The sequence below is a fragment of the Terrapene carolina genome, unplaced genomic scaffold (assembly GCF_002925995.2).
Source record: "Terrapene carolina triunguis isolate 2854851 unplaced genomic scaffold, T_m_triunguis-2.0 Scaffold190, whole genome shotgun sequence".
Lineage (NCBI taxonomy): Eukaryota > Metazoa > Chordata > Testudines > Emydidae > Terrapene > Terrapene triunguis.
The window spans coordinates 1,991,349-2,008,852 of record NW_020664541.1 but is presented as its reverse complement, the minus strand read 5'-3'; the positions used below and the strand labels follow the sequence as shown (position 1 = coordinate 2,008,852).

Sequence of the window (17,504 nt, the reverse complement as noted above, 5' to 3'; positions counted from 1 at the left end):
TAGTACTGGAATGCAATTTAGTTATTATGGCACTATTATTCTTTATTGGTCTATTTGAAGGATTATCTAACTTCCCCATAAGTGTCTTGCTCCTTTTAAAAATATCCATTAAATTGTTTCCTCTAAAGATGTTCTTAATTTGCTGACAGAAATGGTGGATGTAAAACCAAGTTTAACTATTTAAAGTGTATTTATGGTTTCAATTTTTCTCCATTTAACCTCTTTAAAAAAAAGACAAAGAAGTACCCAAGATATGCTTAGTGTAAATGCTATCCCTAAGGCATAAGAACTGCTCTCCCTGTGCATCCCATGGAGTGCATGACACTCCAAAAGGGAAAAGAAGAAAGTAGGAGCACTGCTTTACACCCAACAGAGCAAATTGGGAGCACAAGGGAGAGTAAGCTGCACCCTCTGACGTGTTACTTCCCTGTATATCTGGAACAGATCAGATTCGCAATGCCCCCAATGGAGGCCTGTGCATTAAAAGGTGTAATTGAGTCCTGCACAGGTATGACACACATTAGACACATACAAATAATTTAGTACACTAGGTACCCAGTACAGTTAGTATATTAGGTACCAGAATTTTAGATGTAAAAAGAACAGGAGTACTTGTGGCACCTTAGAGACTAACAAATTTATTAGAGCATAAGCTTTCGTGGGCTACAACCCACTTCTTCGGATGCATATTGAGTGAAACAATATGCATCCGAAGAAGTGGGTTGTAGCCCACGAAAGCTTATGCTCTAATAAATTTGTTAGTCTCTAAGGTGCCACAAGTACTCCTGTTCTTTTTGCGGATACAGACTAACACGGCTGCTACTCTGAAACATTACAGTTATTGAAGATTGGTTGTTTTGGAAAATATTTCCATGCCTCTAGGGAAGCCAGTTCATCCAGTGTTTCCCTAGAAAGCTCTACAGCTGAATGCAGAAATGTGACCTGGTTTATGAATCCAGAGCTGCTCTGCCTTTCCACTTAGCAAGTGCTCTTGCACCCTCTTGAGATAAGGTAGTGGCAGCTCTGCTGTGTGGGAAGCACAGTGCCTTTTGCTAAGTGGCCGGCTCAAATTAGATATGGGAGGAACGCAGAGATAAAGGCATTTCCTACTTGACTGGCAGGATTTAATGAGTCCCAAGGGAGAGAAATGATCACTCTGTGAACAGCTCTGGGAGCTCCGTTAGTTAAGAACTTTCACATGCCTCATATGGCTAATCTCCACTAAGGGAGGGACACCCAAGGTAAGCAGATGAGGGAGACAGTCATAAATGTACTCTGGTTTGCAAGGGATCTTGTCCCTGAGAAATCAAGTTCAATTTCCATACTAAAATCCATTATAATGATCAGTCAGATAGTCCTGCTACTCCCTTATCACACAGGGCTCTACTGAATAAGAATAGTTAGATAGGTCTGTGACACTGACTTGAAATCCATACATCCCATGCATGCCTAATAGAATCTGATATCTGAAAGAAAATACAAGGTGGTTAGAAAGTTTATTGATTAGCCACCTAATCATTAGACATTAGCTTGTTAATGTCCATATTTCTGTAAGTCATTATTTTACAGAAAATGATGTCTCCATTATACCTCGACCTGTAGATGAACAGAAGAGCAACAAAGAGAGGGAACACATCAAGAGAATCAGAGGCCTCAAGTCTGCCATTTTAGGAAATGCAATTAATCTCAGAAGTGGGTTTTTAGTAGGAAATAGTATGTAAGGTCTAAACTAGAAGAAATTGGGGAAATGGAATGCTACTATGTCAGGCGTTCACTAAATAGACAAATCTGATGGATGTGTAATGGACTGAAATTCAGTTGTATTTGGACATGGAAGAGAAACCTGAAGAATTGTGTTGCTACTGGAATACACCTTCCCACTGTTCTGTACAAGAGTGGATCAATCCTGTCCTGTTGTGACTTGCAGTGTTGTCATACCACACCTATCAATTATATATACATATGTACACCTTTAGTGAATGGTACCCCCAAACTGGCAGATGGAGGTTCACACAGGACCTTATGTGCCCCATTCTATAGTTTGGTTAATGTTGTGTCATCTGTGTGCAAGAAGCAAATGCATAAACATGAGGTAAATATTCATCATTTTAGCTTTCCTGCCTTCTGGCCTGTCAAGTCATCCTCAAAAGATTTCCTAGTCTCTAGTCTTCTTGTCCAGCCTCCCTCACACTCATCTTTCTACTTCTCAGCTTGTCATCTAGGCCAGGGTTTCCCCCAGATTATTTCCTATGAGGTGTTAAGATGCTGTTGACCCTAACCTTCTGCTGTAGGTTCCTGGGTGCTGCTGTGTCCTCATCAGAAGGATTTTGACATCCATTAACTACTTAGCTGTTGCTCTCAGCTCCTCTCACTCCACAGAACTTAATCCATTCAGTGTTGGAAACAAAAGAAGTGAGCCAGAACAGCCTTGTTAGAGGGGGTAGGATTCAATGTCTTTGTTGAAAGTAATACCAGCACCCTGTTTCTGTTGACTCAGAGATTATCACGCTTCTCCTTCATTAGCAGGGTCAGAGGTGTCCCACTGAAGAGACACCATGAGCCTGCTGACAAGCAACAGGTGCACCCTCTGCCTTGTCTAAATGAGAACATTTTGACAGTTGCCAGCATTCTGGCAAGTCTTTGCAACTCTCACAGCTGGTGCATGTCAGCAGATACAGATTCAGCACCTCATTTCTTTGAGAGGAGGTGCACAGTCTGGCCCGTCCACTTCCTCAATTTTTGATTGGCCACATTCCACAGAGCCATAATTCTGCTCATTTAAATTTTAAACATACCTTTGTAAAAACCTAGAACAGTTTAAACCAGTATTCTAGTGTGAGACTCCGCATTTATTCATCTGGTCTCCATTTCTTGGTAGACAGTGACTCTTCAGAGAAGAGACTGGATGATCCAAAGGACTGGAAGTAAGAGCATAGATTAGATTTAGATTAGATAAAATAAAATAGTGCTTGTTAGAGCTCTTCATTTTTAGGCCATCACATTAAGTTTTGCTCAGGTAATGACTGAATGTCATCACCATCTCAAGACTATTTGGTGGTCTATGTATTTGCCATGGTGTGGTAAGTGAAGTTTCTAATGTAGAGGTGTCTGTATTTCAGAAACTTAACTTTTCAGTTCATGCTAATTGGCATCATTAGAAGAGATCCCTTCAGAAAAAGGTTGATGTATGTGTGTAAAGCAACGTGGGAGGAGAATTTGTTCTGCTGTTGCCTTTGCTGTGCACAGGCAACCTGTTCTTTGGCTAATACCGGACTTCATTCTCCAGGCCTATCAATCTGGCACCTTTCACCAACACAAAATTCACTTTAAAAAATTAAAGCAGGGAATTGTGATAACTGGATGGAGTGGTGTTGTGCAATAAACACACTAAATCTATACAGTTAAAACTGTTTCAGTTCTCAGCTTACATTCTCTCTACTTTTCATACTAACAAGCCAGCCAGCATCACCATGCCCTCTCAGTGCTCCGTTTCTTCCTGCTTTAGACCAGAGTAATAGATTTTACAGGACAGAAGGGTTTGGGGATTTCATTCAGTGTTCTTTCAGCTTTTACATATTATGGAACGTTGAGATTCATAACTTAGGGATTGGTCTTCGACTTCTCAGTGGCTTGTGTCTCAGGCCGACCCTGACTATTCCTGTTTTCTTATCTTAGATAATTCAGCCCCTTTTAGAACTTGACCAGAATCGCAGCAAATTGAAGTTGTACATTGGACACCTAACAGCCCTCTGCCATGACCGTGACCCCCTGATTTTGCGTGGACTCACCCCACCTGCTTCCTACCACCTGGATGATGATCGGGCAGCTTGGGAGAAAGAGCTGCAGAAGATGACCCAGGAACAGGTGAGCCTTCAACAGGTCCATCAGTGGTAGAACCTTTGAAGTGTTTATACAGACCTTGCTGATGTGACAGAGATGCTGTGAAGTGAATCCATGAGAGGTGAATGCAGCCAGAAATGGCTCATTCTTCAGTTGATTGTGGGAGGGTTACTTTTTAAAACAATAGCCATTTAACCTTTATTAGGTATTGTACCTGTTTTACAGTATTTGCTCCAACTGAGGGCATGTTGCATTCACTCACCATTGGGCAATAAAATTGCTCAGTAGGAACCATTCTGAATCTGTTCACTTGTATGTTACCTAAACTTTTATTCTGTAGGATGGAACACTGTGAAAAGTCACTACCCTTCACTTTTACCAATTAATAGATTTTAACCACCTTTTTAATAATATAACCTAATCACATGAATCTTAAATATTGTGTAGTTGGTAGCATACTTACATTGTAAAGTACAGAACAAATTTGTTCTTAGGAACCAGCATACTACCTCATATGTATGTACAGTGGTTAATGAAGGTATGTCTGATGATTAAAGTTACGTTTTTGTCATGGGTATTTTTAGTAAAGGTGATGGACAGGCCACGGGCAATAAACAAAAAGTCATGGCCCATGACTTTTACTAAAAATACCTGTGCCTAAATCTTACCTGCTGGGAGGGGGGCGCTCCTGAAGACTGCTGCTGGAGGGAAGGGGGCAGCGTGGGGTGACGCTTCTGCTGTGGGGGCCAACCCAGGGCCCCGCTGCTGCTGGTGGGGGGCGGCCCATGGTCCCACTGCCGCTCTGGGCGGGGAGCAGCCTGGGGCACCCCCGTTGCTGGTCTGGGCGGGGGCGGCCCATGGCTCCACTGCTGTGGGCAAGGGGGGTGGCCCCGCCACCACCATTGTTGCGGGTGAGGGGGCAGCCCCGCCACCGCCACTGTTGCGGGCGGGGGCGGCCTGGGATCCATTGCCGCTGGACCCAGACCGCTGCTCCAGGGCAGCGCTGGGGACCAGCTGCCAGTGCGGCTGGCCCCAGGGCTTCCCCAGCTGCTGGGGTGGTCTTGGGGTCAGCCACACCAGCGCTGCAAAATTCACGGAGGTCACGAAAAGTCACGGAAGCCGTGACCTTACTAATGATCTCATTGCAGTATGTGAATGTATGGGTCTTCCAGGCAATATTAATGCTGGGCTCTGACTGTTGACCTTTAGGCACGAAGACCAAGATTGTTAAAAATTGATGCCTTCAGTTAGGTTCCTAAATTCATAATTAAGCATCTAAAATGGGCTGCTGCATGCTCAGCAGTTTTGAAAATCAGGACTCTTGCTTTAGAGCCAAAATATTCAGGAGCCTAACTTTAGACACCTATTTTTAAAATATTGACCTAATGCCTTATGTTCATGTCTGAAATTATGTGTTATTAAGACTCCATAGTGGTCCATGAACTTCCATATTTATATTTCTTTCTCCCATCTCCAGACAATTTCTTACTGGACAATTCAATATTTGTTTCATCAGAGAATGTGAACTTGTGTTTTGAATTTTCTTTACTCAGTGCGTTGCGAGAATGAAAGTGAATGAAGGGATGAGGCTGAGGGTTGAAATGAAGCCATTATGTTGGAACTTCCGGCATCTCATGGTCCCTTCTTAGAGTTAATGTTTACACAAAGCTCTCTTTATCCAAGACCATCAAATTCTGCTTACTCAGACAGCTGGAGTAGATTATGTGTATAGCTAGGAGAAAGAATGTACTCTGACATTTATGCTATACATTCTTGTAGCAAACACACACCATGGGACAGATATGTGCAAACAGACATATGTTGTATAGTGATTCACAGACTTTCTAGCTGCCACTATATTTAAGTTAATTTTCAATATGTTTAACTACAGATATATCACATCTTTATAATGTCATGTCTATGAAATACATAGACAGTGTTATGCAGGTAAACGTGATCTCACATTAAAGGGCTCTAATGACATCGTGAGACCTATATAAGCAAGCAACAGAACAGAGGATCCCATTTTGCTTGGTATTTTGTCAAAGCCTGTATCATAATAGAATAGAATAAGGCATGTAATGCTGACAGGGTTAAAACCTTGCTATCTTGCCCAATATATGCAAAATTAAACTTACTATTAAGCATATATAAATCTACCTGATTTATCCTTCGATACGTGAGTGTACATGTTCACACACTTGGAGTGGGATTTTTAAAAGTACTCGTCTAACTCCACTCATTGACTCCAACTAGATGAGCATTAAGCCATTGTTGAGCACTTTGAAAAATCCTACCCAGAATAGAGGTACAAATCTGCCTGTTATTCGATGCAGTAGAAATTAAAGCTGAGCTGGCACTTCCATTCTAAAGCCCTATTTTCAGATACACCTCTACCTCGATAGAACGCTGTCCTGGGAGTCAAAAAATCTTACCGCGTTATAGGTGAAACCGCGTTATATCGAACTTGCTTTGATCCACCAGAGTGTGCAGCCCACCCCTCCCCCCCCCCGCCCTCCCGGAGCACTGCTTTATCGCTTTATATCCAAATTCGTGTTATATCGGGTCGCGTTATATCGAGGTAGCGGTGTATATCTAACTTTCTCATTAATTATATTTTGGACTGTAATTTCTTGTGCTTAATCTCAGCCTAGAAGTGAGTATTTTTTGGAAAGTTTATTGGAAGTTCATTGAGGCATTTGTCAAACGAGCAAAAATGTTTTTGGCCAGTGAAGACATGTATCAGATGTTTTTTTAAAATAGAGAACTCAAAAACAGGTTTGTTTTTAAATGTCAAACTTAGCACATACGTATCCTTCAGTGAAGATTATTGCTTTGGCAATGTTTTGGGGGGAAATCTTGATATTGAAATAAGTCATAGACATTTAAAATAATATACTGATCATGCAAAAAGAACAGGAGTACTTGTGGTACCTTAGAGACTAACAAATTTATTAGAGCATAAGTTTTCGTGGGCTACAGCCCACTTCTTCGGATGCATATAGAATGGAACATATATTGAGGAGATATATATATACACACATACAGAGAACATAAACAGGTGGGAGTTGTCTTACCAACTCTGAGAGGCCAATTAAGTAAGAGAAAAAAACTTTTGAAGTGATAATCAAGATAACCCAGTACAGACAGTTTGATAAGAAGTGTGAGACTACTTACAAGGGGAGATAGATTCAATGTTTGTAATGGCTCAGCCATTCCCAGTCCTTATTCAATCCTAAATTGATTGTATCTAGTTTGCATATCAATTCCAGCTCAGCAGTCTCTCGTTGGAGTCTGTTTTTGAAGTTTTTCTGTTGTAAAATAGCCACCCGCAGGTCTGTCATAGAATGGCCAGACAGGTTAAAGTGTTCTCCCACTGGTTTTTGAGTATTATGATTCCTGATGTCAGATTTGTGTCCATTAATACTTTTGCATAGAGACTGTCCGGTTTGGCCAATGTACATGGCAGAGGGGCATTGCTGGCACATGATGGCATATATCACATTGGTAGATGTGCAGGTGAACGAGCCCCTGATGGTATGGCTGATGTGATTAGGTCCTATGATGATGTCACTTGAATAGATATGTGGACAGAGTTGGCATCGGGCTTTGTTACAAGGATAGGTTCCTGGGTCAGTGTTTTTGTTCAGTGATGTGTGGTTGCTGGTGAGTATTTACTTTAGGTTGGGGGGTTGTCTGTAAGCGAGAACAGGTCTGTCTCCCAAGATCTGTGAGAGTGAGGGATCGTCTTTCAGGATAGGTTGTAGATCTTTGATGATGCGCTGAAGAGGTTTTAGTTGGGGGCTGAAGGTGACAGCTAGTGGTGTTCTGTTATTTTCTTTGTTGGGCCTGTCTTGTAGGAGGTGACTTCTGGGTACTCATTTGGCTCTGTCAATCTGTTTTTTCACTTCAGCAGGTGGGTATTGTAGTATTAAGAATGCTTGATAGAGATCTTGTAGTGCTTGTCTCTGTCTGAGGGATTGGAGCAAATGCAGTTATATTTTAGAGCTTGGCTGTAGACAATGGATCGTGTGGTGTGTCCTGGATGGCAGCTGGAGGCATGTAGGTAAGTGTAGCGGTCAGTAAGTTTCTGGTATAGGGTGGTATTTATGTGACCATCGTTTATTAGCACAGTAGTGTCCAGGAAATGGACCACTTGTGTGGATTGATCTAGGCTGAGGTTGATGGTGGGATGGAAATTATTGAAATCATGGTGGAATTCCTCAAGGGCTTCTTTTCCATGGGTCCAGATGATGATGATGTCATCAATGTAGCGCAAGTAGAGTAGGGGCGTTAGGGGACAAGAGCTAAGGAAGCGTTGTTCTAAGTCAGCCATAAAAATGTTGGCATACTGTGGGGCCATGCGGGTACCCATAGCAGTGCCACTGACTTGAAGGTATATATTGTCCCCAAATGTGAAATAGTTGTGGGTGAGGACAAAGTCACAAAGTTCAGCCACCAGGTTAGCTGTGAATTCTTACATTATTTGGACCATTGCTTTAAGAAAAATGCAGCAAGCTCTGGATATCAAGTGTTTAAAAAAAGCACAGATATTTGATGTGATGCAGTTGTTCTCATTGCCACAAGTAATTCTTTTCAGATTTACAGTTATGTGAGGTTGAAGCCTTATTTCATCTCCCAAAGAATCTCTTCCTATGGGCAGTTAGTCCTGATTGCACTTCTCTCCTCACCAGACTTGCTACCTCCTCATTTTTTAGACTTTTCATTTAAATGTTTTAAAGGAAATTATATATATTACCATTTGACCAAGTCACTGTACGACGGTCAGTCTGTTGTGAGTGTACTCAAGTGCTTCCAAGTCAATTGGATCTAAGTAGAGTCTAGTCATTGCTTCCAGTTCTGGGACACTAGGGCATCCTCCCAGGCCCAGAACTCTTTTCAGATGCCTTTGCTTGGGATATGGACTCCACTATCCAGCCACCTTAGACTCCAGAACTAGTATCTGAGACCTCCTGAGCACCCCATTCACTTACACAAGCTGCCTCAGTCCCACCTAAGCAGTGGGCACTCAGGGCTTCTAGTTTAACCCCTGCAGAAACAACATAGCAGGAAAACAAGGAACATAGGCTTAGCAAAGGAATTTCTTAAGCAGTTACTTTATTCTTGATCATTTGAGAGTTATAGATCTTCAGAAATAAAACAAGTGCTGAGACACTCCCTCCCCTAGACTGAGCTTACCCCTTCTTGTGAGTTTGTGGTTCATCAGCATTTCAGCCTGAGCAGAGTTTCTCCTGCCCTCTGTCTCCTGAAAGTCCTTTTTACATATGGTGATGGCTAGTCCCCTGCACAGAGCAGAACCCCACTCTTAAATGGGGCCTCTGTCCCTGTGTGATGTGCTCAAGCTGAGACGCTGTAGATCCCAGTCCTGTTTCACTCCCGCTCCTCCAGCAGGCCTTTCTGTTGAAAAAGCATTGTTCCATGAGAGTGGGCCAGTAGTTGAGAGACAATCTAGACTATAAGCTTTCTGGGCAGGGACCACCGTTTTGTGCCGTGTTTGTATAGCACCTAACACAGTGGGGTCTTAGACTCATAGACTTTAAGGTCAGAAGGGACCATTATGATCATCTAGTCTGACCTCCCGCATGATGCAGGCCACAGAATCTCACCCACCCACTCCTGTAACAAACCCCTAACCTATGTCTGAGTTATTGAAGTCCTCAAATCGTGGTTTAAAGACCTCAAGATGCAGAGAATCCTCCAGCAAGTGACCCGTGCCCCACGCTGCAGAGGAAGGCGAAAAACCTCCAGGGCCTCTGCCAATCTGCCCTGGAGGAAAATTCCTTCCCGATCCCAAATATGGCGATCAGTTAAACCCTGAACATGTGGGCAAGACTCACCAGCCAGCATCCAGGAAAGAATTCTCTGTAGTAACTCAGATCCCACCCCATCTAACATCCCATCACAGACCATTGGGCATATTTACCTGCTAATAATCAAAGATCAATTAATTGCCAAAATTAGGCTATCCCATCATACCATCCCCTCCATAAACTTACCAAGCTTAGTCTTGAAGCCAGATATGTCTTTTGCCCCCACTACTCCTCTGGGAAGGCTGTTCCAGAACTTCACGCCTCTAATGGTTAGAAACCTTCGTCTAATTTCAAGTCTAAACTTCATAGTGTCCAGTTTATATCCATTTGTTCTTGTCTACATCTAGTAGTCGTAGGCACTACTGAAATACAATAATAAATCAATCAAAGTTGATGGCCCCAGATTGCAGTCTTGATGGCTTCTCAGTGACAGAACTTCAACGATGTGTCAAACACCTTTTCTGGGGTGCTAGCTGGAATGCAGCATAATAGATTTGCCCTGGAGCAAACCCAGACTTGTGCAGTCACAGTGCTAATATTTCCACACATAGTACAACATAGAGTTCATATCTTGATACCAATTGCAAAAGTCCTCTTCCTCTCTCCCAACTCTAACCAGGACACACGCTCCTTAACCCTTCACTGGGTGCTTTTTCCCTCTTACTGCATCATACTGCAGTTCCTCATCCTCACAACCCTCTGCTCTTATTTTTTATATTCTTCTTAGTAACTCTTCTGTTTAATTTTTAATGCTGCTGCTGTGTTGCACAAAATACATAAATCTGCTAAACAAAATTCATCTCTGGTATAAGCATAGTATGTTAATTCCAGAAATAAATTTGGCCCAGTTTGTTTTATCCTCACCTGACATGGAAATATGAGTGCCATTTTTTGACTAAGGACTTGTCTATATGAACAGTTAGTGCTCAGCAAACTGGGGTGTAAACCCCTACCATACACTAGTCTGCCACACACCAGAAATTCTGTAGTGCTCTTTGATCTTGTCCTGTTTCAAAGCAGGATAGATCAAAGCATACTACAGAACTTCTTAGTGTGTAGCAGCAGGGTTCACACAGACAGTTAGTGCATGGTAGATTTACACCACAGCTTGCCATACTGGAGTGTAACTGTTCATATGGCCAAGCCCTAAGTTATCCACTTTGTTATATATAATCAGAAATTTAGAGCTTGAATGGACCTATGGACCTTAGGAAGTCACCTAGTCCAGCCCTCTGCACTGAGAGAGGATCAACCAAACCTAGACCATCCCTGACAGACTGTTTTCCTACCTGTTCATTAAAACCTCCAGTGATGGGGATTCCATAATCTCCCTTGGAAGCCTATTCTAGCTATCCTTATAGTTAGAAAGTTTTTCCTAATATCTAACCTAAATCTCCCTTGCTGCAGATTAACCCAATTACTTCTTGTTTGACCTACATTGGACTTGGAGAACAATTGATCACCATCCTCATTATAACAGACCTTAATATATTTTGAATACTGTTATAAGGTTTTCTCCCCTCACTCTTCTTTTCTCAAGACTAAATATACCCAGGGTGGGATTTTTTTTAAGCTTTCCTCACAGATCAGGTTTTCTAAACCTTTTATTATTTTGGTTGCTCTCCTCTGGACTGTCTCCAATTTGTCCACATCTTTCTTAAAGTGTAGCACCCACAACTGGACACAGTACTCCAGCTGAGGCCTCATCAGTGCCAAGTAGAGCAGGACAGTTACCTCCTGTGTCTTACATATGACCCTCCTGTTAATACACTTCAGAATGATATTAGCCTTTTTTGCAACTGCATCACATTTGTGACTGATATTCAATTTATGATCCATTACAGCCCCCCCCGCTCCTTTCCAGCTGCATTATCACCTAGCCAGTTTTCCCCATTTTGTAGTTGTGCACTAAGTCCCCTCTAAGCTGTGTGGCTGCACAGCCGCCTATTAAGCACCACACAGGTGCTCAGGGCTGCGGCGGGGAGCAATTCCTCTCCCCTGGACCCAACCCAGCCCAGCCTGGGACCTGCCGTGTCTGGGGGAGATGCGCCCCTCCCACAGCCCCAACCCAGCCTGGCCCAGACCTGCCACAGCTGGGGAAGAGGTGCCTCTCCAACGGCCCCAACCCAGCCCCGGCCCAGACCTGCCATGGCTGTGGGAGAGGCGCCTATCCCATGGCCCCAGCTCCAGAGCTGCCAAAGCAGGGAGAGACGCCTCTCCCTACCCGGCCAGGTGCTGCTGTGGGAAGAGAGAGCTGGAGGGAGTCCTCTCCCCCTGCCGTAGCCCTGGGACAGCCTGCACCCCAAACTACGCATCCCTGGCCCCACCCCAGAGCCTGCACCCCCTGCACCGTAGCCCCAGCCCTGAGCCCCTCATCCCTGGCCCCATCCTGGAGTCCTCACTCCAATACCCTAACCCTCTGCCCCAGCCCTGACACTCCGAACCCCTCAGCCCCACCCCCACCACATGAATTTTGTTATATGAACCAATATGGAGGTGATGTGATTGGTGCACATAACAAAATTCATTCCACACATGGATGGGAAAAATTAGAGGGAACACGGGACTTGTGCATTTATTTATTTTTTTCTTCTTAAGTGCAGTACTTTGCACTTGGCTTTATTGAATTTCATCTTGTTGATTTCATACCAGTTTTCTGATTTGTCAGTGTCTTTTTAAATTTCAATCCTGCTCTCCAAAATGCTTGCAACCCTTCCAGTTTGGTGTCATTCACAAATTGTATGAGTATACGCTCTACCTTATTATCCAAGTCATTAATGAAAATATTGAATAGTAGTGGACTCAGGACACACCCCTGCAGGACCGCACTAGATATGTCCTCCTCCCCTCCCTGAGTTTGACAGCAAACCATTGATTAACTACTCCTTGAATACAGTCTTTCAACCAATTTTTGCACCCACTATGACATTTCCCAGGGGTACCCAGGATTGAGCACCTGCCTTTAGTTTGAAGAAGCCTTTGTGTGTCTGTTGTGGGTCAGTTCCCCAATTCCATCGGCCAGGGCAACACAAGCACTCCCTTCTAGGCCTCACAGTTCCTGCGTTTACTCATCTGGTTAGCAACAGGCACATCCCAACCCTCCAAGCATCTCCTCAGCGTATCCAGCCCCGTTCCATTGGACACTCACAGTATTCACAGATTTGCTGCTTCCAAAGAAACAGCACGTGCCAGCTTATCATTTCCACCCCAGATCACTGCTCTGCTTAACACACAGCACTTAGATTCATTTATAGTGAAATCAGTATCAGTTTATTTAACAAAGCATAGAGATTCAAGTAGTAGCAAGCAGAAGTACCGGAAACAAAGGGGTATATATAAAACAAAATCATAAAGCCTAGACTTAATTAACAAGATACTCTCATGTCTTGTGGAATATTGCTCACCCAAAATCCCCACAGCCTGTGATCCTTTCATGAGACAAATACTCAGTCAGCATGCCTCCCAGGCAAAGGATCCAGTGTGTTTTTTTGCCCCCCAAGACATACCAGTCCCATCTTTTCGCTTTATTCAGAAATAGGAAACCCCCGGCTATTTTTAATTTTGTAGAATTCCTTTCTTGTAGATTTTGCAATCTCTCTTTTAGCAGCTGACTTGGTATGCAAATAGGCATACAGTGTGAGGTATACAGTATGCAATACCCACATAGCCAGACAGGAAGATAAGTGTCTGTTATCTCCTGCCAGAAAGGAACATTTCTAAGGTATGTCACCTTCTGGTGATCTGCCTTAACTCCAAGACCCTGAGAATAGGAGTGGGTGGATAAGGTTCTGTGGCCTGCAATGTATAGGAGGTCAGACTACATGATCATAATGGTCTCTTCTGGCCTTAAAGACTATAAGTCCAACATAATTTTCAGTATAGATACATAACTCCTTAAATATTATGAATACATAAATTTTGCAATGATTATGTTGACCTGTGGGCTACTGACTCTCAGTAGAAACCTTACATGCCACCCTTCAATGAACTATTATGCAAGTATCCAACCCAGGTGATCCCTGTAAAATCTTGTGCACCTCCTTGCTCTCTGCCCGTTGGCACCAAGATGTCAAGATCCCAACACAGGCCATCAGTGCCAAGGGTCAGAGTAGGGACAAACCTGAGGCAAGAAGGAGCAAAGGAGTGCGTAGTCAGATTCCAGGTCAGGGTTGATACCTAGGACCAGAATCTGAGTCAGGTCTCAGGGTCCGAGTCAGAAGGTGAAGTCCAGATCAAGCTAAGAAGAAAGCCAAGAGTTCAGGAGCAACGAATGGACGTGGCAGGTACAGGAAATATACACAGTTGACTGGGCACTTCCTGAAATGTCCCTTAGTTTTATATAGGGCAGGGAGCCAATCAGAAGCCATGAGGCTGCTGTCTCAGACCCCTTGAGGTGGGACTTCCTATGGTCTGTCTCTGCAGCAGGTCATGGGCAGTGAAGTGCATGCCAGTTACAGCTGCCACTAGGTGGCAGCATGGAGATGCCAACTGCCTAACAGCTCTGCAGGCCTGGGTTCTAGCCCCACAGGGCCTTACATTACCCCCACACACACAAAGTGCCTGCTGCCAACCCAGGTTTGTTTGGATGGGCTTCAGGGAAGGCTGCCACAAGGTCTGGGACATGTGCTCCCAGGAATGCTCTTATGGCCCGTAGTCCTTCCAGTCCACAAGATACCAGAGGGAGCCGTGTCCAGTTTTTGAGACCAGTATCTCTTGGACCGCATACTCATCATGTCCTTGGATCTGCACCAGAAGGAGTGGTGGTAGAGCCTGCTAAGCAAGTGGATTGTTAATGTAGGGTTTTAACAAGGATACGTGAAACACTGGTTATATTTTGTGGGATCTGAGTAACTGAAGCTTCATAGTCACTGAATTGATTACCTGGCTGATGGGATATGGCCTGAGATATTGGTGGTCCAGTTTATGACATGGTCAGTTGCACTTTTTGGCCAACGGTAAATGCTGGACCTTCCTGGCACTGGCAATCAGCATACTGCTTATAGTCCTCCTTGGTTCAAGACATGGGGAGCTCCTCCTGGGAGTAGTCCACCTGTTTGGGCAGCTCCAATACCCTCTGGGGCATGCTGGGCAGTGAATGGCCCACTGCCTCCATGCTGCCCCAGGGTAAGCCGTCAGCATGGGCTAGAGTGGTCCAGGCAACCTGTCAGGATCCCACACAGGCATTCAAGATGAAGGGTCAGAGCAGTGGCAAACCTGAGGCAGGGAGTAGCAGAGGAGTGTGTAGTGAGGTTCCAGGCCAGGGTCGATACAGAGAGTCAGAGTCAGAGTCAGAGTCTGAGTCAGGTTTCAGAGTCTAAGTCAGAAGGCAAAGTCCAGATCAAGCGAAGGTTAGAGTCAGGAATGGTCATGGCCATAGGCGCCGACTCCGTGGGTCCTCCGGGGCTGGAGCACCCACAGAAAAAAATTGATGGGTGCTCAACACCCACCGGCATCTCCCCGTTGCCCTGCCCCACCCCCATGCTCCAGCTTACCTCCACCTCTTCCCCTGTGCGAGCCGCCGCATCCTGCTTCTTCCCGCTCCCTCCCAGCACTTGCTCCGTGACACAGCTGATTCGTGGGGCAGGGAGGGAAGGGGGAGGAGGGGGAACCCGGCGAGCTGGGGGAAGAGGCGGGGCCAGAGCAGGGATTTGGGAAAGGGATCCAATAGGGGCAGGGAGGGGCGGAGTTAGGGCGGGATTTTTGGAATGGGGGCAGGGATGGGGTGGGGAAAGGGGCGAGGGGCACGGGCACCCACCGGCGCCCAGAAAGTTGGCGCCTATGGTCATGGCAGCTATAGGGTATCCATACTGTTGCTTGGATGCTTCCTGGAACTCCCCTTAAGTTTATATAGGGCGGAGAGCCAATCAGGAGCCATGGGGCTGCTTTTTATTTCCCTTGCTAGGTATAATTCACTTTGTGCCTTACCCTTTCTGATTTTGTCCCTACATACTTGTGCTATTCCTTGGTACTCATCATTAGCAAGTTGTACAGGTTTCCACTTTTTGTAGGGTTGCTTTTTGATTTTCAGGTCATAAAAGAGCTCCACATATATATACTCTCAGATGTGTGTCCAGTACATACACACACCAATGGAAGATGTATTCTGTTGAAAGGGTGTTTTGTGGGGCAGTGAGCTCTATCCTGATTTCTAGCCAGAAGATTTTTGCTCTGGTTTTCTTCTTTTGTAATGTTTGAACTTGTTTCCTTGAACTTTTGGCTCAAGGGCTGAATTATAGTCCAAAAAAATGAAGCAGCAACTCAGCAGCTAAATTATAGGAGGCTAATGGAAGAACTTGTCTACACATGGAGTTATTCCAGAATAGCTATTCCTGAATAACTCTCTATGGCTACGTCTTCACTACCCGCCTATCCGGCGGGTAGCAATCGGTTTATCGGGGATCGACTTACCGCGTCTCGTGAGGACGCGGTAAAATCGATCCCTGATCGCTCTGCCGTCGACTCCGGAAATCCACCTCGACAAGAGGCGGTAGCGGAGTCGGCGGCAGCGCGGCAGCGGTCGGCTTTCCCCCGTCCTCACCACCAGGTAAGCCGACCTAAAATACGCAACTTCAGCTACGGTATTCACGTAGCTGAAGTTGCGTATCTTAGGTCGGAACACCGCTGTAGTGTAGACCTAGCCTATGTGGACACTCTTATTCTGAACTAAGTATGCCTTGTTCCTGTTTAGCTTGTTCCGCTTTGAAATGGATTAAGCTAAACAGGAACAAAGCACTCTTGTTATTCAGGAATAGCTATTGTACTTTAAATTCACACCAACCTTAATCCAAATTAACTTTCAAATGCCAACAAACCCTAACAATTCAGAAAGAACAGGCCTCTGAAGGTAAATGTGTCTGTAACAGGACCTAGATGTGGGGGTAGGTCCTCTGCCTTGGTAGACATATGTATTAGAAATACACCACACTGTACCCTCACCCTGTATGGCTGCATAAACATAACTATCTGATCCTTCCACCTTTTTCCCTTAAAAGCTGTTAACCTATGCACAGGTAACTTTCCAGCTTGAAGAAAAATGCCACAGCCCATTCTACCCTTCTCTTGCTCAACTGGATTTTGTTTCAGGATTTGTGGGTCAAAATACAAACAAAGAATATTTTTCAAATTAAGAAGTACTTTATTTATTGAAGTCTTAGTGCCTTTATCTGCCTAACTGCATTTTCCTTTGTATTTAAAGTATTCCCATGGGAGAAAGAGGGTTAGTTTTCCATATTCACAGAAGACCCCAAGGGAGAAATCATCCACATCTTGGAATTTTAATGAGTTTTGTAAATTACTTCAAATCTGGTGCATTAAATTCAGGCCTGTCCCCTCTAATATTCTCTTTAGGAGATAATGCTCCCCCAGTCCCAGTGGGGAAAAAATTAATCCTCTTGAATGTTAATAACACTAACATGATTAGGGTGGGCATGTTAAACTGAAAACCAATAGTGTTTAAGAACAAGGGAAATGTACCCACTCTCTTACCAATCAGATTTTTTTAATATAAATTGTTTAGAATTCCTTTATATATTATCACTTTTGTAGCTGTGATTTCAGTGCACCAACTTCTGTTGGCAAAGGCTAGTCCTGGATTGGTTGTAGCTGTGGGTAGAAGCTCTGTGCTTCATCATAGCCAGTGCTCTTAATACCCTGCTGGGTGAGGCTGGGACAAGAATGCCATGAGCTTCTTTTGAGGCTAACACTCCTACACAACTTCCTGGGACTTTTCCTGAGAGGAGAGACTAGAACAGAAGTAGCTATAAAGTTCCCATACAGCCAGCACATACGCAATGACCAGTGGAATCTATTATATACATAGATAGTGGAATAGTG

The 17,504-nt window shown here is 44.3% G+C and overlaps 1 protein-coding gene across 7 annotated transcripts in view; it reads left to right on the top strand.

The window, feature by feature from the left end:
- The window catches only part of ERC1 (ELKS/RAB6-interacting/CAST family member 1), a 524,735-nt gene that overhangs the window by 481,639 nt on the left and 25,592 nt on the right, over positions 1-17,504 (top strand). For all 7 annotated transcript variants that reach the window (XM_024204585.2, XM_024204602.2, XM_024204575.2 and 4 more), the window contains one exon: positions 3,676-3,864. In XM_024204585.2, the coding sequence (XP_024060353.1) occupies positions 3,676-3,864 (189 nt within the window). The remainder of the gene's footprint in view (positions 1-3,675; positions 3,865-17,504) is intronic.